This window comes from Neolamprologus brichardi, chromosome 6, assembly GCF_056152115.1.
Source record: "Neolamprologus brichardi isolate AB-2024 chromosome 6, ASM5615211v1, whole genome shotgun sequence".
Taxonomy (NCBI): Eukaryota; Metazoa; Chordata; class Actinopteri; order Cichliformes; family Cichlidae; genus Neolamprologus; species Neolamprologus brichardi.
In genome coordinates this window covers 6,396,674-6,421,269 of record NC_142109.1, presented here as the reverse complement: position 1 = coordinate 6,421,269, position 24,596 = coordinate 6,396,674, and the positions used below count along the sequence as shown (strand labels likewise).

Sequence of the window (24,596 nt, the reverse complement as noted above, 5' to 3'; positions counted from 1 at the left end):
CTGCTTTTCAGCATGTGCATGGTAGGAATGTGGCGATGCCTCATTCTTCAGTGAGGTGTTGCCGGGCATTGTTCCAGCGCAAAGGAGAAGAAAAGTCAAATTAACCGTCGGTGTGAAGCCCTACCAGAAACATCAGATAAATTAAATTATTAACTACTTCACTTTACTAACAAGTCTCATTTGAACTCTACATAGCATTTTTATGTTATATTATTATTTTCATATAACTGGGTATGTGTGTTAGCAGAGAGGTGAGGTGCATGTGAATTTGGTTGTGGATTGTGATGCTTAGATTTGAGTTGTCAGATTGATTTGGTTCTAGTTTTTACGTTTTAAATACACTGCTTTGTTTCTGTACTAGTTAATCCACCTGCATGCAGAAGCTCTTTAACTGAAATCATATTTTAATGCTGAAATTTAATTATTGTTGTCCACCGTTCATTTTGAAATTTACCATTAAGCAAAAAGACACAACGAACAGGGAAAACACATTATTGTTACGTTTTGAAAAGTGACACTTATTTACCAATGCCAGTGTGTGGGCTCAAATTTGGGCATAAAAATGTGAATTCAGTTTATTATTTGTCTCGTAAATAAAAATAAAAAGGCCCAGGGGCCTGTAACTAGAAAACTATTCATACTCTGATGGTACAGGTTTGCCTAACTTCATTAAATGTGCAAAGGTTACTGTAGACAGAAAAGCAGCTGATTCTGAGCGACTCAGTGGGAAGCACTGATAGATGTTTTAAGAATGACTCTATAACAGCCTACAACAGCGACATAAAGGCCCTTTGAAAGTTTTCAGGTAAAAGCCTAACTGCAACAATTAAACACATCAGAGAGCAAATCCTTAACAAGGACTGCAGGGTTCACATAATACCAAAGCAGACCTTTTTCCTCATCTCTCTTCTTTCCTTCCAGCTTAGCCACTCTTCTTATCGGTATCTTTGCAGGAGGGCAAAGCCTTGCTACTGAGGAATCTGTTAAGGAGGAGTGTGCATGTGTGCGTCTGTGTGTGCGCCTGAGGGGTTTTACTGACAAGACTAAATTTACACAGCTGGTCAACACAAGTCAGCACACTGAGGTGGCTTTAAACCACACACACTGGGATTCTTTACACCGACTTAACTGTAAGTTAAAATACTAATTCATGCTTAACACACAAGGTATGATCAAATTAAAAAGTTTCCAAATGTGGCCTCTAACACACACACACACTTTTGGAACAAACTGTGCAAACATGCCCCCCCGCCGAGTCCCTGGGGAGTGTTGTCTAGTTTCACACTTACAAGGACTTTCCCATACAACCTTGGCCCATCTGTTTCTTTCTGTTCTTGTCTCATTTCCAGATAGAAAAGCTGCTTTTGCAGCTCCAGATGGTGTGACACAAGTTTCAGTTTTTGTGATTTAACTTATTTAGCGGGTTAAGTCAAGGGGAAGTTGCACACACACTCACTCTTTGTATAAAGCAATTTTTACTTCTGCTTAAACATGGGGTTTATGTTGAACACGATGCATCGAGGCCTTCAACTGATAAAATGTGTTGCCCTCACTCTTCTTCACATATTCCTACTGAGTAGTAAACCAGAAAGACTTCTTCAACACAATAACATTAAGAGGAACTTTGACTAACACAGAGAATATGTAAATACTACTGTAACGCAGCTCTGTGGAAAGAGATTAGTTTTCATTCCAAAGGTTTGAGGCATTAGCAGATCTGGTCTGTGACAAGGCAATACAAACCAGGTAAGGTACAAATGTAACCGGAAAGGAAAATTTCAAAATATACATTTGTGCACAACTTTTCCCAATACAAGGCACCATTTTTATTAATAACATTCACTTTCATAGCCTTGAGTTATAAGTTCAAGTCCTAGTCTCTTAGTAATTGATCCTTACATGACTCATTTTTCGTCTCATTGCCTTCTGCAAATGACTCAGCATTTTTATAAACATAAATATATCACCAAAGGATCTGTGTTAAGATTTTATTTTTGTCACTGAAACTGGTTCATCTTAAAAATCTCATTTTTATCTACCCAATGTGTGTTTTACAGTCTGTCGTATCATTTTTCCAGAAAAGCCTGACAGACTTAACTATCAAATGTACTCAAAAAAAAAAAGAAAAGACACAGATTATCACTGGAGTACTGATAGATATTTAATAGAAAAAAAAGACCAGCAAAGCATTTTTTACAAGCCAAACACCAGTGCTAGGAGACAGAGCTACCAAAGATGTGCTAATATTTTATCCAGCATTAAATAATAATTAAAAAAAAGGGGGAAAAATACCCACAATCTGCAAGCAAATGAGGAGAAACTATATACATAAAAGTGAGTCGAGTGTAATATCACGGATTCATAAGTAGGCTGAGGCCCCTTACTGGAAGTCAAGATGTTAAGAAGAAGGTCATAATAGGGTTGCATGGGGTTAGAAGGTAGTAGGAACGGGGTAGAAGTGGTGTTTAATTTTACTGAATAAATGTATTTAAGCCCATTGGACGTCTGGTGATGAAGTGGTGATGGAGCAAGGGGATCTCTGTCAATGAGTTACAGGTCTACAACAATACCAGGAGCTACGGTGACTCGTGCTTTGCATGCCTAGTCTACAAAGACAAACTTACACCCTGTTTTTTGTACCAGGAATAAGACAGGGGACTGAGAGACAAGCATGTACAGATGCTTCGCCTCACAAACTCCCAGCCCCCTAATCTACACTACTAATCTCAACTTCTATACGAGTTTGACTTTTTATCTGGCTATTCCTTCTATTCCACCAAGTGGCAGGTTTCACGCGCAGCTCTTTTACAATTTTCTTCAATTACTAGTTTGGATTCCCTTTAAGCATGTGATCACTGAAGCAGGAACACCACTCTCTCACTACTTTCTTTTTAAGCCACTTTGTTGGTCTTTACACGGCGGTGCTTTCGAACCTCTTCCATCAGGTCCTTGAGGTACTGGATCTCTCGGCTGATGGACTCTGCTTTTTCCGCCAGCTCGTGGTTCTTCTTCTCCAGCTCTTCGCACTCTTGGTGCAGCTCCTCCTGCTCAACCCTTTTCTTCTGCCGATAACGTGTGGCTGCTGTCTTGTTCTGTTCCATTTTCTTGAGCTTCTTCTCCACCCCTCTGGGAGCACCAGACACTGATTTGACCTTGGAGGTCTTGGGAGAGGTGGAAGCTTCAGATTTGGAGTAGGGTTTGGTCCTAGAGGAACCAGCTGCAGGGGGTGGGGTAGGAAGAGGAGAAGGAAGGCGCACCGGAGAACCAATGACTGACTCAATGCCAGAGTCACTGTCGCATTCGCTTGGTGGAGAGGTTTTAACAGCTTGATCGGGGAGAGATAAAAGGGAGGGCTCTTCTTTGTTTGAGAGGACCACCACAAAGTGACCAGAGGTGGGGATGGAGAGAACAATGGGAGTCGACTGAACGCTTCCACTGGGGTCTGGGATGATTGTGAGGGATGTGGTCTGCTTGTCAGCATCTAGGACATCTACTTCGCTTCCCAGCTCCAATGTGTAGACTGGAGATGGGGGAGATGGAGAGGGAGGTTCAGATTTAACTTCATGAGCAGGAGCAACATCCATCTTCTTGGCCTCAGCTGCCACAGGGAGAGGGAGCTCCAGAGGGGGACTGGGAATGTCGGGCAGAGGCAAACTCAGCTCAAGGCTGCTGTGTGGGACGGGGATGTTTGTGTTAAAGGGATCTAGATCCAAATCCATGGAGGAGTCCAGGGAAGCCAGGAGATCTTCAGGAGAGCTGGGAGACTCATCAGAGGAGCAGGATCCAATGAAAGACTCCAGGTCAAATTCACTCAGGTCGATTTTCTCTGACATCCAGTCCATGCCGGCAAAAGCATCATCTGCTGGCAAATATTATTCATTAATACTCGCAATAAACAGTTCAGAAATTTGGATCATTATTCTTACAGTGAATCATTTCCATGCAATACTCCATAAAGCTACTTATTTGTTAAATACCAGGGTTGTAAAATGTACTGGATCAATTTTTACAACCTATAAAAAAGCCGTATGACAATATCAACACTATGTGGGTTATAGTCACATTACTACATATGACAGAAAAAACAATGGGCGGATGTAAATTACTGATGTGGTTACACGGTGAAAGCTGCTGTTTAAAATATCGACCCAAGACACAATATCCCAAAATACTATGAGAGCTGCTGGCTGCAAGCATCAACAAAACATAGTGTTTATTTTTTATACATCAAATTTTCTTGAAACGTTGTGATCCAACCGTATTCAACACATGACTTCAGGCGTAAATTTGATCTCTCCCTCGATTATGCTTCTGACGTTTTCAAATACTCAAGCGAGACTAAATCCATAAAACAAGGAATTTTACACCTTTAACTGATGCCAGGAAGAACAAAGGGCTATATATGTCATTTCACAATGACGTCTAACAAAACCAGTTTGAGCCGGTCATTACAGCACAACTCTGAGCCACACCCGCCACTCACAAACCAATAAATGTTTGTTGCCCTACAAACATCCGGGTTTCTCACTCACGGTCTTAACGTCAGGTCTCAGCCTGCAAGCAAACCTCAAATACGTAACTGACAGCGGGCCTCTCCTCTGAAATACTCACAGCACAAGAAATACTCCCAACTTCAGTCTAATGAGAGTGGAAGATGTAGTTTGGTCCTAAACATACTCCAATTAGTAATCTCCCATCATTTCTTTTATTTGGTTTCTAATCAGCTCAACAAGTAGTCAAATTATTTCCTTTTGAAAAATAATTGTTAAAATTTAGGACTTGCCCCTTTGCTCATTAAACATGTATTTTAAGGCACTCTCACCTTTGCCATCATCTGCTCCAACATGGGCGTCGAGCAGGTCGCCGGCACCCAGCCAAGAGAGGGACAGCGAGTCCGCTCCGGCCTTGGTTCCCAGGAATGAGGAACAATGGGTGGGAGGGGGAGAGGGAGATGGGGAGGACAAAGACAGCGGGGAGAAAGACATGGTATGATAAGGGGACGAGGAGGATGGATAAGTGGACAAAGAAAGGGAGGGCGAAGCTGGCGCCTTCCCCTCTAGGGAGGAGGGAGAAAGAGCTTCTTCTTCATCTTGGTCCAGAAGGGGCCCCATGGGGTCAGCCATCAGAAAGGAGGGCCCTGAGAACAAAAGATCAGCCCGTCAATTTCTAACTTTGGGCATCCAATACATCCAATAACTCACTAAAACATCTAACCCATCTACAGATAATTCCATGCTGACCATATGGAAATGTACTTCATTGGCTTTAGAATTGTTGGGAATGGTATTATCATTACCAAATGTTATGCAAACAAAGCAGCACATTCAGCAGTGTTTGTACTAGTGCTTTGGCAATATGTGTCATCACAACACACACCTAAGTACAGGGCCTCCACGTCCTCCAGGGCTAGCTGGGAGAGGGTCATGGCTGCTGCTGGTCAGTGGTAGCCGTGAAAAGGTGTACAAGAACAAAGGTGAGTCGAGAGGTCCAGGTATGCTGTCGACGGCAGCAAAGCTGAAGGTGGTTGCCGGGAGAGACCTGGTTGGAGGGGGGAAAACAGAAATCATGTTAATGGGAGAAAAATAAGGAATATAAGCAAATGTAAGTGTTGATTCACATGGAAACTAAAATGAAGTGACACATTTTATTGCAGGAAGTTGTGAAACGATATATTCAAACTTTATGAAAATTCGATGTTTGGCAGGGCCAAGTTTATCTGTAAATGCAAAGTTTCCCCAGAGCAGGTGTACTTCCTGAAACAAGCATATTGTTGACTGACGACCCTTGTGCAGACAATGTAGGCTTCTTTGGTGGTGTGTACCAGGGTCATTAAAGGAGTTGACATCCCGTTATGGGGGAGAGAGGGTTGTATCTAATTTTGGCTAATCCGTTCCCCTTAAGCGTCAAAGCTGTATTGATGGGAAACTCCGCCCTCCACCGGGGGATAACTTTGCCTAATTTGGTCATGCATTGGCTGGTAACTCCACCCACGCCTATGAGTCATGGCGGAGATGTGGGAAGGCAAACCGCCATTTTCACAACAGAGCCATCTGCGCGAGGCGGGGAACGAGCTAAAAACCCACAGCGCGCGCCATTTTGGACGCCACGTTGCCAATGTGAAACGTATACAAAACACTAAAATGTTTATAGTATCACACTGACAGCAGTGTCGCAGCCATGGGAAAAAATTACAACTTCAAATGAGACGTCTGAAATGTTTCCAGTGCCCAAACGACGGCTCGTTAGCGTGATTCACAACACAAAGTAAGGCGCCGGCTCGGTCTACTTCAGCTGGTATACTGTAATTTGACACCTTAGCTCCAAACAAGGAACTAGGAATTAAAACACACTTAAAAAGTTTTTTGGGTTTTTTTTACAAAAACAAATAGCCTTGATCAACAAGTTTAATAGCCAGTAACACACTCTAGTTGACAGGTTAGTTACTACAGGAAGCGGCTATATTCTTTTATCTTTAGAAGACTGCAAACATAAAAAAAAAAGTTACTTACGCCATTTTGCCAGAAAAAGCCAGTGCACTTAGCCGTTGCACTGCCGGTTTGTTGCCGCTGCAAGGTTAGCTGCCGCACGCCTCTACACTGCCATTTTGGCCCGCTAGAGCTACTATGCGCAAAGTGTGTTTACTTTAGGAGCTGTAGGAACGAAGAGCAGGTAGAGCCGTCGCGTGGGGATTATATAGGACCGAAGTACTGCTGCGTATATCACTCCGCACCCAGCGCGAGGGCGTTTGTTCACTGTGAAACCAGCAGCGCGAGTGGGAGGTCTTCACAACAGTATTTATAACGTCAACAAAAGCGTGGCCACTCGACTATGCTGGTTAACTTAAACAAACGAGCCTTTTTTGTGAGTGCGATCCCTCCGCCTGACTCATGTTTATAACTGGTTGGATGAATCATATCTTTTGCAACGGACAAAGTAGATCCACAGGCTGCTGTGACGTAAAATATAGGTCAAATCGGGGATGTAAACATTGAGTATTGAATATTTTATGGGCCTTTAGCTGTTTTACTGTTTGTAAAAAAAAACCCATCCAAATCGCATTTTTGCAATAATATTCATTGTACTGGAGCGAAGATGTCTATTGTTTTAACTGGCCGACAGTTAATTTAGATCACAACGTGTCCCATTTTATATTTTATTCACATACAGACGGACATGATTTACTGCTTATGTCTAACACATGTAGGGTCACACCCTTGTCATTTTGAGCAGTCTTTCTCTGGTCAAACAAGCCTGGTAACTATTATTTGGACTGAACAAGACTGTGCAGACTGCAGAGCGAGGAGTCTCACTTCATACATTTCATCATAATTATTTTTTTTCGCCCTACATGAAGGTTTAATGTGGTTGGGATGGTTTTGTAAAGGGAAGATATTATTTTAGATGCTCAAAGTTTTCAGCGAGGTAAATAAAAGGCTGATTGTCACTGAAGTGCACTGTTCCTTTTTTTCAAACCGAAGATAAAGATGGTGTTGAAGCCAAATATTAGAGCAGCCCCCTAAAACCCAAAATTGGTATCTGAATGAAATCTTCAGTGTTGTTTGTAGATACACTTATTAGAGCCAGTCATAGTGTAATAAGCAAGTACTGACAACAAAGCAAACATAGATAAAACAACCTCCATCCAAAGTTGAAATAGGGGTGGAAACATCAAACTTGACAGTACTGAAAGATTCAAGCTGCAGGACAGTGAATCTGAAAGTACACCTGGGTCTGGTTTGTGCTTCTCCAAAACCAGTGTCTCTTGCTATGTTTTTTGTTGTCGTTTTAATCTCACTGAGATTTTACCCCCATGATAGGTGAAGGATGTGACACTGGCATCAGGAAGTAAAAGAGACCATTTCTGATCATGGCTATTTTTAACTATTCATGTTATGAGAGAGCTGTAACTACGCTGTTGCAAGGGATTCAGTAGGATGCTATTGGTTCTGAAGGAGAAATTAATTTGGACCCAAACCCATTCAAATGACAAATGTAAAAAAAAAAAAAAGTTTATAGCATAACTTTAGTTAGTCAAAAACTGAAGGACAAAATCATAGGCAGGAATATTGGAATAAACACTGAGATAAAGTTTGACTACATTTCTGTAACTGTAATACGGTCTGTATGACACGCAGTCCGGTCTGGTACCTGAGTAGGTTTATGGAGAAGTAACATTTAAAATATTTCATTTTAAGCTTTCAGTTAACAACCACTCATGACATATAAAGTCAAGCTAGGAATGTCAAAAGTTTATGTATTTTAAAAATGTGTACTCAGCATCAGTTGAAACATTTTAAAAGAAGGACTACACTACCCCCTGGTGGATTGCGTCAGTCTTTATTTAGTAGTCTTTTTTAAAAGATGTCATTGGATTCAGTTTAACACCTAGCTTAAGCTGTTAACTCATCTTGACCGGAAAAACCAGCTAAAGTAAGGGAGGTTAACACAATCTCAGTTTTATACAGCATTAATAACTACATGCCATTTAAAAGAAACTGCTTGAAGTTACAATTCCTAAAGTTGCACCAAAAGCTTTGTTCTGTTTTCAAACCTGTTGCCAAAAAAGTAATATATATATCGATCAATGAACTTTTGTAAAAACTGAAAATTAACATTAAAAGACAACCCCAAAGCAAAAGATATTCAAGTGGAGAAAAATACCCTCCTAACAATACTTTTCAAACAGTTCTGTGATTTTGATGAACTCATCCAGTCCTTTCTGGAGATCCACCATCAAGGAGCGGAGTTTCTTTGCCAACTTTGACTCAAAGCCCTTCTTCACCTTGGTTCCATCTTTTCCTTTGGTGAAGTACATATCCATGCCGAGGGCGAAGCCTTCTATCATCCCAGACGCCTTAGAGTTTGCCTCCAAGGCCGTGGCACATGCACCTCCTTGACCACAGAACTCCAGCACCTTGGATGCCCTCTCTGACTTCACCTCTGTGTTCTCAAGCGTGGACACACCATGCTGCCTTAACTGCTCTATGCCCTCATTAACATAAAACAATTTCTCCTGAATGCCCTTACTGAGGGACTCGTAGTCAGTAAAGATCTTCTCAATTTTCTTCTGGTCCTGGTTGCATTTCACCTGGAAAAACATGCTTCACAATCAGTTCAATACCAGAAATTCAGATAACTAGTGTGGGTAGTTTTCAGTTAGTACCATTTTTTAAAATTGTGATAACATAAAAACAGGGCTTTTGATCTCGAGAGACTTTATATTGTAAAAGAAGACATTCAGCATTTTAGATTGAAGTCCTGGAACTCCAACGGTCCCCTATGACAGCAAACACTTAGACAGTGGGGAGAAGGGTTCTTGGCTAAGATACTGAAGCCCAAAAACTCAGATGCATCACTGGAGTGTGAAAGTGATAAAGAAAAGCTGCGATTGTTTTTAACAGCAGAATTTAATCAAGCCAGTGCCTTAAAGACCATCACCTTATTTGCGATGGCTGCTGATGCACCAGTAACACCGCCAGCTGCAGCCACGCCGACTCCGACAGCAGTTAGTGCCAGCGAGGCTCCCAGCGTGAACGGGGACAGGATCACCCCAGCAGCTGCTGCCACACCTCCTGCTACAGTTGTAGCACCTCCTGTGATGCCAGCGATTTTTGTCCCCTTTGAAACCTGAAAAAGAAAATGATTTAAAAGGGAACCCATGGACACAGATATACATATATCCATAAATATATCCACACCTTCTTACCTTATCTAAGTTGTCAGCGATGGAGCCAAGCTCTTTAATTTTTTCTTGCAGCCCACCTTGACACCCAGATGTCGTCGAGATGTAAGAATTGAAAGCTTTATAAAGATGTTCGGCTTTAACTTCTATGACCCTTGAATGTGTTATAAAAACTTTATTAATTCACCTTTAATAACGACAAAACCATTTGCATTTTAAACACACTTATTCATGATCCACAGATAACAGACTGTAATAACTTTGGTGATTCTCTGACTTTTCCTAAAGCAGGAAAAGCACTGCATTTATCACAGATAACTGGAACACTGCAATTCAATGTACAATCTAAGTCTTCATTTGCTTCACGAGCTGCTTCTTTTGTTCATGGTAGATTATTTGGTGAAGCACGTGTGTCATGACTGCCTGCTGTGAGTATATCTTTTCTTAAGCAGGTCACTTAGTTTTATGTGTTTCAAACTATTAAGAGTTGTTTTGTATTAAAAGTCTGATTTTGTTTTGGTTTTTTTATCTACAGAAGTATTTGGACCAGATGGAAAGCAGCACTCAGGACACTATTTGACAATGTCTGTTGTGTAAAAAAAATCTGTGTGAATCTGCGTGTCGTTAATCATTTGAAGCAGGAGGCATGTAATGAAATTACAGGAAAGACTCCTCCAAACAGCTCAAATTGACAACTAACCTCAGATGTGTTTAGCCGCAGTATTCTGATGAATCTCATTTAGAAAAAATAAATACTTAAAAAAAAACAAAAAACTGAACGTCTAATGTTTGGTTGCTAAGGCAAATAAAATGTTCTTTGTCCATGTTTATGGAACTTATTCCTGTTTAGCTTGTTTAACTTACTTTTAGAAAGTGAAACTAATGCTAAACAATAATGTATTCATATGTAACTAGATTAGAGGTATGAGAGTTGCGAGCATAGCCTTTTTTCTTAAAGACATTCTTTATGAAAAAAGGCTATGTGAATGGCTGGGAAGTAAAGTTAGGCCTGAACTTAAACACATGCAATCAGCCAATCAGCTGTATGGTATAAAAGAAGTGCTGTAGCCAAAGGAGTGCACGAGTAGGTTCATGACAGTACTGTCAGTCTGTCCACCCTCTGTTAAAGACTGAAGTACAATGATGTCTGAAGAGAGGAAAAACTTTACATTTGTGTGATGTGTTTGCATGTCACTGAATTGAATTGAGCTGCATTGAAGTGAATGTGCATTGAGGAATCCAAACACATATTTCAGGTAAAAATAATCCAAAGACAAACTTAGTGCCGACAAACAGTCATTTTAACTATAGCTACTGTTCCCACATGTAAAAGCATGGATAAAAAACTTACACTTTTTCTGGCACTCCTCTAAGTTGGAGCTCACTGGACAGAGTTTTCCAGGCTAGAAGCAAATGACACTACAGTTTAGCAACAACAGGATACCACAAAAAACAACATCCAATTGAAATCTTTTCAAGCTGGATATTTTTACTCACGTGTTGACTCTTTGTAGGAGTTTGACAGACTCTCAGCATCCTAATTAAAGAGAGATGATTTAAAGTGACTACAACATGACAAAACAATCACTTGATATCAATTTAATGTGTTTAATTTAAGTAATTACCAGGGATTCATTTTCATCATCAAGCTGCAGTCGATGGGGTTTAGGAGGCAGTGGAGGGGGTTCATCTTTATCCTTAAAACACTGATCCAGCATCTTAGAAAAAGAGAAACAATCCATGTTTATTAGATCAACCTTGAACACGGTAATCCTGTTTGAACTGTGCACATACTTCATGTGTTATCTAACATGACAGAGAGTTTGATCAGAGACACCAGTTTCAGATTCTTTGAATGCACATGTCTGACCTTTGTACTGCTGCAATTCAACTGCTTTCAGATAAACTACATTTCTGTGACACATTAAAAGCATTCATTGTGTGAGTAGATGCGGACAGAAAAAAAACATTAGATATAGACCAGCGGTACCTTTATTTTTTCCACAAAAACGTCATTTCCTGTTGAACTCTTTCTAACAGTCCACTTCTTTGGTGCCACTGGTGGTGGACTCGAGCAGATGTCCTGAGTTTATAATAGAGAAAAACAATTCACCAAATAATTAAAAATGAATAGAATGCAACCATATATGTTTATATATAGCCACTGCTTAAACTTCTGAGAGTGTAGGCGACTGAACCCAAACCTCTCCAGATTTCGTGGGAGACAGGGGAGCACTTTTTCCTGGCTCATCAAGACTGATTGGAAGGGAGATTTGTTTTCTTGGCAGGGGAGTTGGACGTGGCAAGGGAGTCGGAAGCTTTGGCTGGAGAAAAGAGGGAGCATAATTGAAGGTGCTGCCACAATGTGACAAAGATAGTTATGTAACACAGAATAAGTTTATCAAAGTAGAACTGTGGTCTACAATTTCAATGGCCCCCTCCCTGAACCTACTTTTAGACACCATGAGTGCATGTTCATGATACAACATTGAGTCAAATCTAGTGATCTATACATTTTTACAGTGAAATTTGCCTCAAGATTTCTAAGGAACTACAAATCTGAACACATTATATTTAAATTCAGAGTCAGCTTACAGAGCTGAAATTCAAGACAACCAAACTGTTAATCTACCTGGTCAAGCCCGCCAAACAAGGCTGCTTACATCTCTGAAGCTAACACGCCCATTGTGGACTGGTTTCACTTTTGCTTTGAGCGCAAATCTAATCTAATTCAAATTTTTTAATGATTCTGGCAACAAAACCTTTGCAGTTCTTTTGAAATATGTTGGAACAAATTCCAGATAGGTAGGATATTTTGACCAAAACAATATGCATGGCAGTTTGAGTAAAAGTTGTTGTCATCTGAACTTAAATAAAATTCAATTGAAATTTCTTACCTGTGGCATTGTGTAACAGTGCCTGCTGTCTCCGTGTAACTACAGGATGCTGCACTTTGGCTGGTTTATCCACTGAATGAATGCTCATCCCACAAACCAAACAGATTGCATGACTGTGACTGAAACGTCACGGCATGGTATCCATTTACCTTTTTTCATTGACTTCTGTTGTTGGACTGGAAAATGTTGTTTTTAGGATAACAACACCCGCCACTTCTCACAAAAAATATTAAAGGAAATCATTTAAAGGAACACTTTAGGAATACTGTGATGAATAAATAACAATTTTCTTTCACCACCTTTTTAAGGCTTAGACATGAAGTTTCTTTTTTTTTACTTTTATCAAAACCTTACTTTGACTGACTTTGCAAAGGTTTCTGCAAAAAATGTGGGGATAATGCAGAGTAAAAAAGATCCAGACAGAAAAATTACATGTGATGGATTTATGTGAAAAATTGCTGAAATGGAGAAAAGCAAAATAATACTCGTGAAAACATACAGATCAGAAAACAGACAAAGAAAATATATACAACCTGAGAGCATAGCACCAACTACTGTAAGTCACACTACATACATTCAGCAGCCACTTTATTAGGTATACCTGTTCAGCTGCTCAATAATGCAAATACCAAATGAACCAATCGTGAGTCAGCAATTCAAATCATTCAGGCATGTAGACATGTTCAAGACAGCCTCATGAAGTTCAAACAGAGCATCAAGAAGTAAGCTATAATAGGCATGGTTTTTGGTCTGAGTGTGTCAAAAACTACTGGTCTAAAAAAAGATAAATATCCAGAGAGCAGCAGTTCTCAGGGTGAAAATGCCTTGTTGATGTCAGAGATCAGAGAAGAATCACCAGAGCTGATAGGAAAGCAACAGTAACACAAATAACCAGCGATTATAAACAAACCATGCAGAAGAGCACAAGAAATCTTACCTTGAAGCAGTTGGGCTACAGCAGCAGAAGACCACACTTGGAGCCACACCTATCGGCTATGAACAGGAAACTGAGGATACATTTCACATGGACTCACCTGTACACCATTGGCCTTCACAGTCAGCAGATCTCAGTCCAGCAGAAGGAAACTTCCAGGACACAGACAAATATACACAGACACATATCATTATGCGCAGAGGTCCACCCTACTAACCAACTATTGGATCTCCATGTATGCACATATGAATGCGCCTACATTTAAACACATGCAAAGTTAGAGTCTATCAAAGAAACTAAAAAAAACAAAATTAACTAATCAATGGCCATGAGTACCACTCACAGAGAGTTGGGGAGTGGCTGCAATCACAGCATTGTAAGATGGTGAAAGATGTACCCTTAGGCTCCCTCTTTAATTCAGAGATGGTCTTTCCCTTATCACGTAAATGGCCTCGTTGACTCCCCACTCAAACCAGAGTTCCTATGTATCCAGCATGTGTTCATCATGCCTGCAGGCATAAATAGACTGCAGAGTCCTGGCCTGATGAGTTAGGTCTTCTGTGTTGTCCCATCCGCTTAGCCAGATAGCATAAGGGTACATCTTTTTCCATCTTACAATGCTGTGATTGCAGCCATTCCCCAACTCCCCAACCCCATTGTTAGTGTCAGTCATTATTGTTCGTGTTGGTGTCAGTCATTAAGCAAATTTACTGTTTATGAGTTTGGGGAAACCTGCAGTCAGCTAAGACTGAAGAACTCACTGAGTTATGAAATGTTTCTCTCACTGAAAATACTACGTCCAAATGAACAGAATCAACTTTTTGGAATTTCTTTACCCGGATGATTGAGCATGATTGACAATTAAAACACGTAACTGGGGTAAAGGAAGGATAAAAGGAAAATGAATAGTGTAAAGGAAAAAATACCCATCCATCCATCCATCCATCTTCCGGGTCACAGGGGCATCAGCCTAAGCAGAGAAGTCCAGACCTCCCTCTCCACGGCCACCTCCTCCAGCTTGGCCGGGGGAACACCAAGACGTTCCCAGGCCGGCCGAGAAATATAATCTCTCCAGCGGGTCCTGGGTCTGCCCCAGGCCCATCTCCCGGTGGCACATACCCACAACACCTAACCCAGGAGGCATCCTTATCAGATGCCCGAACCACCTCCTCCCGGATGCCTGAACTCCTCACACTATCTCTAAGGGAGAGGCCAGCCACCCTTCGGAGCAACCGCACTTCTGCTGTTTGAATCCGTGATCTTGTTCTGAGATTGACAGGTAAATTGAGAGCTTGGCTTTTGCACTCAGCTCTCTCCTCACCATGACAGACCAGTACAGCATCACGGCAGCCACAACACCAATTCGTCTGTTGATCTGGGAGGTAGGAGCTGGTGAGGGAGCTAGTCCATCAATCGTGAACAAGGCCCTGAGATACTTGAACTTCTCCACTTGGGCATTAACTCGTCCCTGACCCGGAGGGCACTCCATCCTGAGGACGATGGCCTCAGATTTGAAGGTGCTGAGTCTCATTCCCATACTTTACACTCAGCTGCAAACTGTTCCAGTGCGAGCTGGAAGCCATTATCTGATGAAGCAAACAGAACCACATCATCCTCAAAAAACAAAGATGAGATCTGAGATCACCCAAGTGACCAAGGCATGTCAACCAAGACAGCCCTACAACATCCAGAGCCTTCAGGAGGCTATGTTACCAAGGAGATGTTTTACTGCCTCAGTGACCTCACCCCCAGAGATAGATGAGCTGTCTCCCTCGTCTGCAGATTCTGCTTCCTCCAAGGAAAATGTGCCAGTGGGATTAAGGAGGTCCTTGAAGTATTCCTTCCACCACCCGACAATGTTCTCAGTTGAAGTCAGCAGCGCTCCACTCACACTATACACAGTGCAGGCAGAACACCACTTTCCCCTGCTGAGTTGCCTGATGGTTTGTCAGAATCTCCTCGAGGCAGTCCAAAAGTCTTTTTCCATGGCCTCTCTGAACTCCTACCACACCCAAGTTTTTGCTTCAGCCACTGTCTGTCGGTACCTATTAGCTGCCTCTGAAGTTCCACAGCCTAACCAAGCCTGATAGGCCTCCTTCATCAGCCTGGTGGCTCCCTTCACCTCTGGTGTCCACCATTTGGTTCGGGGTTACCACCATGTCAGTCACCAACCACCTTGGGGCCACATCTCAGTGGAGTGGTTTCTGTAATTGAGATGCTGAACACGGTGCGTTCAGACTCAATGTCCCCAGTTTCTCTCGGAATGTTGTTGAAGCTATGTGTGTTGAAGATCTTGTGGACCGGGGCTACAGCCAGGTGTTCCCAGCACACTCGATCTATACGTTTGGGTGTGCCCGTCTGTCCAGGATCCTCTCCCGCCATCTGATCTAACTCACCACCAGGTGGTGATCAGTTGACAGCTCAGCCCCTTTCTTTACCTGAGTGTCCAAAACACATGGTCGTAGGTCTGGTGATACGATTACAAAATCGTTCATTGACCTGCAGCCTATGGTGTCCTAGTTCCACGTGCACTTATGGACACTTATGTTGGTGTACGTTATGGACAAACTGTAGTTTCCAATAACAAACCATCACTCAGGTTCAGATCTGGGAGGCCGTTCCTGCCAACCACGCCCCTCCAGGTCTCACTGTCATTGCCCACATAAACGTTGAAGTCTCCCAGTAGGACAACAATCCCCATGTGAAGCACCCTCAAACACCCTGCCCAGGGACTCCAAGAAGAGTGGATACTCTGAACCACAAATCCGCGCATAAACGCAGACGACAGTCAGGACCCATTCTGCGACCCGAAGGCGCAGGGCACAAACCCTCTCATCCACCGGGAGAAACCCCAACATACAGGCAGTAAGCAGAAGAGATATTAGAATACCTAGCTAAGCCCGCTGCCTCTCACCAAGTGCAACTTCAGACTGAGACAGAGTCCAGTCCCTGTCCAGTAGAATGGTCTAGAGCCCAAGCCATGCGTTGAGGTGAACCTGACTATATCTAGTCTGCATCTAGCCAGCCTCATGCATTAACTCAGGCTCCTTCCCCACTAGAGAGGTGAAATTCCATGTCCCTATTGCTAGTCTTGGCAGCCAGTGATCAATCCGCAAGGGCCTCTGCTCCTGGCCTCTGCTCCTGGCCGCTGCTCCTGGCCGCTGCCTGGCACAGAGTGCACCTGACCCTTACGGTGCCTCCCGCGGGTGGTGGGCCTGCATGAGGATGGGTCCATGTCCCTTTTTTGGGGAGTGCCTAGCAGGCCTCATGGACTAAGGCCCGGCCACTTGACACTTGCCCTTGGGCACCCTCCCTGAGCATTGATTGTTTATTTTAGTATCATTCTGTCACTTTAACCTTTAGGCAGCATATAATGTTTGACATTTTTTATCAATTTTTCTATAAAATACAGTAAATAATTTTAAAAGGGTGCTGTTATTGAGTGAAAATTCCAAAGATTGCAGGTCTGGATTAAGCCCCAGCATTTCAAGATCCTAGTAACACTCTTGTTTATGTATCTTAAAAGATACAAGATTTTTTGGGGCTGACTCTGTCACGGTTGATGACAGCCAACCGTGGGGAAGTGAGGAGGAGGGCCCAAAATGCAGGACTCTGCGATGCAAACAGTGTGTTTATTTACAGTGTGGTTAACAACAGATGCACACAAAATCCCCTTTGCTCCCTTAACTCCCGTGTGTGCGTTCCCCTCCGACGTCCGTGCTCGTGCTCCCTGCTGTCGTGTTTCTGCACACCCTGTGTGTGCTGTCCTTCTTCTCCACATTCCTCCTGCAGGAAAACAATAGAAGCAGCTGTTAAACACTGACCCCCGCGGGCACACACGATCCGCACTTCCTAATACTACACACACTGACTTGGAGTTTTAACTTAATGATCCCACGCCGGTGGGAGCTCCAACACTCTCCTAAATAGCTCCCCCGACGAGCCCTGATCAGCAGCAGGTGCCTGGCAGGGGCTTCGGGTGTGGCCAGTTCCCTAGCAGGGCCACACCCACCAGGCCTGAAGGCGCCCGTGAACAGGTGTTCGCAGAAACACCTGCATCCATACACACACACACACACACACACACACACACACACACACACACACACACACACACACACACACACACATCTGCAAACAGGCAGAAGAGGGACAGCACTACCAAAAATACATATAATGAAAGATAAGTCCATAACTGCTCAGGGTCCTGGGTCGCTCAGACCCAGGGTCCCTGACAGACTTGACGATTTTAGTTCATCAAAACTTTAATGTGATTTTAGTTTAAGACATTAAAGTGGCTACATTTTGGGTAAAATTTATAATAAAAGAGTGATGCTGGACATAAGCAGCTGGGTTAGTATGACACCCTGCATATTTTAAACATCAAGATAAACTTCAGATTCCACTGAATTTGTGTTCACATTGCCTTGATCTTTTGTTTCACGCCAATGATGATGATGGTAATGATGAAGCTCTATTTGTCACTTGCAGTTGCCTGCAGCGAAATGGGACCTTTTCCGACCATACATACATTACATAAATATCACATTGGGGAGGCAGGTCAGAACAGGTAGCGTAAAGAAAAACAATGTTAAACTCCAGCCGTGCGCCTTCTTTTCACATTGAGTCACCAACTTTGAGCAGAACTACGAATTTGGGGATAGGGAGCTCCTGGCAATCGAGTTGGACCTGGAAGAATGGCATCCTGGCTGGAGGGAATGGAACAACCATTTCTCATATAGACAGACCAGAAAAATCTAATTTATCAATGAACAGCTAAAAGGCTTAACTCTCTGCAAGCCTGCTGGTCACTGTTCTCTGCTCTTTTTAACCTCTGTCTCTCCTATCTCTCAGGCTCTCAGAATATCAAGCCAGACGTGCTCTCCTACAACTATTCTCCAAACACCGAGCCATCTTCACCGGCTCCCATCCTACCTGCCACCTGCAAGGTGGGCGCCCTCACCTGGCGTATAGAAGAGGTCATCCGCCAAGCATTCCTGGGGGACCCCGATCATGGTACCAGTCCTCCTGGAGCTGAAGTCAGCGCTCCGCTGCTTAGTACCCCAAAATCCCACCACCTGGGCCACATAATTACCTTGGATGGAAAATGCACATACCTCACTTATATCTTCTACTACAGGATTATGGCCATTTGAAGGTTCTCTCAGCTATCAACCCTTGCTCTTCCCTGAAAACGAGCTCAACCTTGCTGTCCCCTCCGTGCAGCAGCATCTTCAGTGCTGCCAACGAACTTGGTACAAGATGCGACAAGCTCTCCTCCGAACCAGTTAACCAGAACGTCATCATCTCTTTACCAACCGCCGCTGCACTCCGGCCCCCTTGTACCAGCCAGGGCAGAAGGTATGGCTAGCTGCCAAAGACATCCCTTCTCATAAGTTGGACCCCAACATCATCGGCCCGTATGAGATTGACACTGCAATCAGTGTCTGCGGTTTGGCTCAAGCTCCCTGCACCCTGGCAGATACATCTGACGTTCCACGTTTCTCAAATTAAGTCAGTCCTTTGCAGTCCACTGTGCAGAGCCAGTTTCTCTTTCTAAGTTTTTGTTGTTGTTTTAAGCTCACTGAGATGTTTTTTCCCCTGATAGGTGACTGAAGGATTTGAGACTGGCATCAGGAAGTAAAAGAGACCATTTCTGATCATGGCTATTTTTAACTATTCATGTTATGAGGGAGCTGTAAGCTTGCAAGGGACTCAATAAGACACTATTGGTCCTGAAGGTGACATTAATTTGGACCCAAACCCTATTTTTTTTTTTTTTAGGTCATTCAAACTTTTTTCACAACCCAAGGTGTCCACACCTTATGATAGTGTGAAAATTTAAAAAGGTTTATAGCATAAATAGGTTGAATGATAGGCAGAAGTATTTGAATAAACACTGAGAAAAAGTTTGACTGCATTTCTGTGATTGTCATACGGTTTGTATGACACACAGTCAGGTCTGGGGCCTGAGTAAGTTTATGGAGAAGTAACATTTAAAATGTTTCATTTTAAGCTTCCAGTTAACAACCACTCATGACATATAAAGTCAAGCTAGGAATGACAAAAGTCTATGTATTTTAAAACTGTACTCAGTATCAGGTGAAATAAAAAACAGAAAAAAGAATTACACTACCCCCTGGTGGATGGTGTCGGTCTTTAAGTAGTTTATTTAGAAGTCATTTTTAAAAATGTCATGGCATTCTGTTTAACACCTAGCTTAAGGTGTGAATCGACAAAATCTGATTAGATTAGTTTTAGAAATAATCTTAACAGGAAAAACCAGCTAAAGTAAGGGAGGTTAACACAATCTCAGTTTTATACAGCATTAATAACTACATGCCATTTAAAAGAAACTGCTTGAAGTTACAATTCCTAAAGTTGCACTAAAAGTTTTGTTCTGTTTTCAAACCTGTTGCCAAAGAGGTAATATATATATCGATCAATAAACTTTAATAAAAGCTGAAAATTAACATTAAAAGACAACCCCAAAACAAAAGATATTCAAGTGGAGAAAAATACCCTCCTAACAATACTTTTCAAACAGTTCTTTGATTTTGATGGACTCATCCAGTCCTTTCTGGAGATCCACCGCCAAGGAGCGGAGTTTCTTTGCCAACTTTGACTCAAAGCCCTTCTTCACCTTGGTTCCATCTTTTCCTTTGGTGAAGTACATATCCATGCCGAGGGCGAAGCCTTCTATCATCCCAGATGGCTTGGAGTTTGCCTCCAAGACCTTGGCACATGGCCCTCCTTGACCAAAGAACTCCAACAACTTGGAGGCCCTCTCTGACTTCACCTTGGTCCTCTCGAGCATGATGACACCATGCTGCCTCAGCTGCTCTATGCCCTCAATGACATAAGCAAGTTTCTCCTGAATGCCCTTACTGAGGGACTCGTAGTCGGTAAAGACCTTTTCGATTTTCTTCTGGTCCTGGTTGCAGTTCACCTGGAAAAACATGCTTCACAATCAGTTAAATACCAGAAATTCAGATAACTAGTGTGGGTAGTTTCCAGTTAGTACCCTTTTTTAAAATTGTGATAGCATAAAAACAGGGCTTTTGATCTCGAGAGACTTTATATTGTAAAAGAAGACATTCAGCATGTTAGATTATTGAAGTCCTGGAACTCCAAATTAACAAAAGAACAAAAACAAAAGTGAGTCAGAACAGATTTGAAAAATGTATTTTCTCTTAAAAATTTAGGAAAACCTATCAACCTACAAAAACCATGAACAAAGATGTTTTAAGCCAGTGCCTTAAAGACCATCACCTTATTTGCGATGGCTGCTGATGCACCAGTAACACCACCAGCTGCAGCCACGCCGACTCCGACAGCAGTTAGTGCCAGCGAGGCTCCCAGCGTGAACGGGGACAGGATCACCCCAGCAGCTGCTGCCACACCTCCTGCTACAGTTGTAGCGCCTCCTGTGATGCCAGCGATTTTTGTCCCCTTTGAAACCTGAAAAAGAAAATGATTTAAAAGGGAACCCATGGACACAGATATACATGTATCCATAAATATATCCACACCTTCTTACCTTATCTAAGTTGTCAGCGATGGAGCCAAGCTCGTCTATTTTCTCTTGCAGCCCACCTTGACACCCAGATGTCGTCGAGATGTAAGAATTGAAAGCTTTATGAAGATGTTCAGCTTTAACTTCAATGACCCTAGAATGTGTTATAAAAACTTTATTAATTCACCTTTAATGTCGACAAAACCATTTGCATTTTAAATACACTTATTCATGATAACAGACTGTAATAACTTTGGTGATTCTCTGACTTTTCCTAAAGCAGGAAAAGCACTGCATTTATCACAGATAACTGGAACACTGCAATTCAATGTACGATCTAAGTCTTCATTTGCTTCACGAGCTGCTTCTTTTGTTCATGGTAGATTATTTGGTGAAGCACGTGTGTCATGACTGCCTGCTGTGAGTATATCTTTTCTTAAGCAGGTCACTTAGTTTTACATGTTTCATACTTTTAAGATTTGTTCTGTATTAAAAGTCTGCTTTTGTTTTGGTTTTTTTCTCTACAGAAGTATTTGGACCAGATGGAAAGCAGCACTCAGGACACTATTTTTATTTTATTTTTTTACTCAGGACACTATTCGAAATCAGTGTGAATCTGCGTGTCGTTAATCATTTGAAGCAGGAGGCATGTAATGCAATTACAGGAAAGACTCTTCCAAACAGCTCAAATCAACAACTAACCTCAGATGTCTTTAGCCGCACTATTCTGGTGAATCTCATTTAGAAAAAATAAAAACACACACAAAAAACTGTTTTATTTGCCTCAGTCACCAATGTCAAATAAAATAAAATGTTATTTCGTGCCCTTCCATGTTTATGGAAGTTATTCCTGTTTAACTTGTTTAATTAATTTAAGAAAGTGAAACTAATGCATACCATGAGAGATATGGGAGTTGCCAGCCCTGCCCTAGTTGTGTAACGTTCATGAACAAAAAGGTCACAGAGAATGAGCCCCTTCCAGCATCTCTGCATGCCTTCACTTTCACTTGCATTGTTCTTTTTCTTCTTCTTTTTCTTTCATTCTTCCAAATGTTTTGTGAAATTTTGTGGTCTTGAAAACTGCTTTCCTCCTCAGCTTTGGGCAGCGAGAGCCAGTGTAGCATGCAAAGATGTTCTTTAAGCAAAAAGGCTATGTGAATGGCTGGGAACTAAAATTAGGCTTGAACTTAAACACATGCAATCAGCCAACCAGCTGTATGGTATAAAAGAAGTGCTGTAGCCAAAGGAGTGCACGAGTAGGTTTATGACAGTACTGTCAGTCTGTCCACCCTCTGTTAAAGACTGAAGTACAATGATGTCTGAAGAGAGGAAGATGCTCACATTTGTGTGGTGTGTCTGCATGTCACTGAATTGAATTAAGCTGCATTGAAGTGAAGATGAAATTAATCCAAAGACAAACTTAGTGCCAACAAACAGTCATTTTAACTATAGCTATTGTTCCCACATGTAAAAGCATGGATAAAAACTTACACTTTTTCTGGTACTCTACCAAGTTGGAGCTCACTGGACAGAGTTTTCCAGGCTAGAAGCAAATGACACTACAGTTCAGCAACAACAGGATACCACAAAAAACAACATCCAATTGAAATCTTTTCAAGCTGGTTCAAGCAAGTTTTTTACTCACGTGTCGACTCTTCAAAGAAGTTTGACAGACTCTCAGCATCCTAATTAAAGAGAGATGATTTAAAGTGGCTAAAACATGACAAAACAATCACTTGATATCAATTTAATGCTGTGTTTATTTTAAGTAATTACCAGGGATTCATCATCAAGCTGCAGTCGATGGGGTTTAGGAGGCATTAAAGGGAGTTCACCTTTATCCTTAAAACACTGATCCAGCATCTTAGAAAAAGAGAAACAATCCATGTTTATTAGATCAACCTTGAACATGGTAATCCTGTTTGAACTGTGCACATACTTCATGTGTTATCTAACATGACAGAGAATTTGATCAGAGACACCAGTTTCAGATTCTTTGAATGCACATGTCTGAACTTTGTACTGCTGCAATTCAACTGCTTTCAGATAAACTACATTTCTGTGACACATTAAAAGCATTCATTGTGTGAGTAGATGCGGACAGAAAAAAAAACATTAGATATAGACCAGCGGTACCTTTATTTTTTCCACAAAAACTCCATTTCCTTCTGGACTCTTTTTAACAGTCCACGTCTTTGGTGACACTGGTGGTGGACTCGAGCAGATGTTCTGAGTTTAAAATAGAAAAAAAAATCACCAAATAATTAAAAATGATTAGAATGCAACCATATATGTTTATATATAGCCACTGCTTAAACTTCTGAGAGTGTAGGCGACTGAAACCAAACCTCTTCAGATTTTGTGGGTGACAGGGGAGCACTTTTTCCTGGCTCATCAAGACTGATTGGAAGGGAGATTTGCTTCCTTGGCAGGGGAAGGGGATGCTTTGGCTGTAGGAAAGAAGGAACATAATAAGATAATAACACAGAATAAGTTTATCAAAAAATGCATCTACAGTTTCTCTCCCCCGCCCCCCTCTATTTTTAGAGACCATAAGTGCATGTTCACATTACAATGTTGAGTCAAATCTTGTGATCTATACATTTTTACAGAAGAATTTGTCTCAAGATCTCAGGTCCACTAAACAAGGCTGATTACATCTCTGCAGCTGACACACCCATTGTTGACTGGTTTCACTTTTGCTCCAAATAAAATTTGATAATGGCTGTTTATCAGTTTATCTATCAGTGGCATTGTTCCAAAGTCAGCCTTTGACTAAGAAAGTAACAACACTGAAGACATATTAAAGATGCATTCAAACATACAAGCATTTCTAAGAGAATATGATGTTGGCAATGATGGTACCCATACAGTAAATATGGGAAGCAGTTGTATGCAATAGGAATTCCAATGATTTGTTCTGACTACATTATTACTTAATAACTCCTTTGTTATTGACTCCAATCATCTTCAGCGTAATCAAGTGCGCGATGCTTGTATATATGAATATATGTATGTCAATGTAACGTAAATGTAACAGCTAAATAAAGTTTCAGAAGAAATCACCAAAAAAAGACATGACAAACAAGCACAAACAAGCAACATATTTAAGACATTTACATGCTCACACTGTAATAACCCCTCCCTACGTATGCTTGGTATTAAGCAGTGAAGACGATGTTTTTCTTGACTATGTGACTCAAGGGGAGTTGCATAAAGTTTGCAGTTTACAAAGCAAGCACAAAAACTGACATTTGAAAAGCCTTGCAGCAACATGGTGATAGAGAAAATACTAGAAAGCAGTTCTAAAGATAACAGTTTACTGTGAGGTTTGCGGAGACTGAGAGCTGGACAGAGCCTCATTCTTCAGCGCAAAATGACCAAATTAACTGCCAAAACCTGATTTTTAAAAAAATATTTTATGATTCTGCCAAATAATATTTTGGAACAAATTCCAGATAGGTAGGATATTTTGACTAAAACAATATGAATGGCATTTTGAGTAAAAGTTGTTGTGAGTCATCTAAACTTCATTAAAATTCCATTTGAATTTCTTACCTGTGGCAT

The 24,596-nt window shown here is 41.7% G+C and overlaps 3 protein-coding genes across 4 annotated transcripts; all 3 read right to left on the bottom strand.

Annotated features, from left to right (window-relative positions):
• Positions 1–2,136: 2,136 nt before the first annotated feature.
• On the bottom strand, positions 2,137–6,687 carry atf4a (activating transcription factor 4a). Of its 2 annotated transcripts, none has more exons than XM_035913380.2 (4): positions 6,510–6,687; positions 5,377–5,538; positions 4,823–5,137; positions 2,137–3,862 (listed from the first exon to the last, which is right to left on the bottom strand). In XM_035913380.2, exons 2-4 carry the CDS (start codon positions 5,423–5,425, stop codon positions 2,892–2,894), a joined length of 1,335 nt encoding a protein of 444 aa, XP_035769273.1. In that variant the 5' UTR covers positions 5,426–5,538; positions 6,510–6,687; the 3' UTR covers positions 2,137–2,891. The 2 variants fall into 2 exon arrangements, with proteins under 2 accessions (XP_035769273.1, XP_006803853.1); XM_006803790.2 differs by having other exon boundaries at positions 2,137–3,859.
• A 1,978-nt stretch (positions 6,688–8,665) lies between these two features.
• Positions 8,666–15,050, bottom strand: LOC148102450 (uncharacterized). The gene is made up of 9 exons (XM_087842397.1): positions 14,835–15,050; positions 11,887–12,006; positions 11,673–11,765; positions 11,308–11,400; positions 11,180–11,219; positions 11,034–11,085; positions 9,707–9,836; positions 9,439–9,627; positions 8,666–9,088 (listed from the first exon to the last, which is right to left on the bottom strand). Exons 1-9 carry the CDS (start codon positions 15,048–15,050, stop codon positions 8,666–8,668), a joined length of 1,356 nt encoding a protein of 451 aa, XP_087698523.1.
• A 4,989-nt stretch (positions 15,051–20,039) lies between these two features.
• Positions 20,040–24,596, bottom strand: LOC118455208 (apolipoprotein L6-like). Its single transcript, XM_087842396.1, has 9 exons — positions 24,588–24,596; positions 23,378–23,479; positions 23,166–23,258; positions 22,806–22,892; positions 22,675–22,714; positions 22,521–22,572; positions 21,054–21,183; positions 20,786–20,974; positions 20,040–20,462 (listed from the first exon to the last, which is right to left on the bottom strand). Exons 1-9 carry the CDS (start codon positions 24,594–24,596, stop codon positions 20,040–20,042), a joined length of 1,125 nt encoding a protein of 374 aa, XP_087698522.1.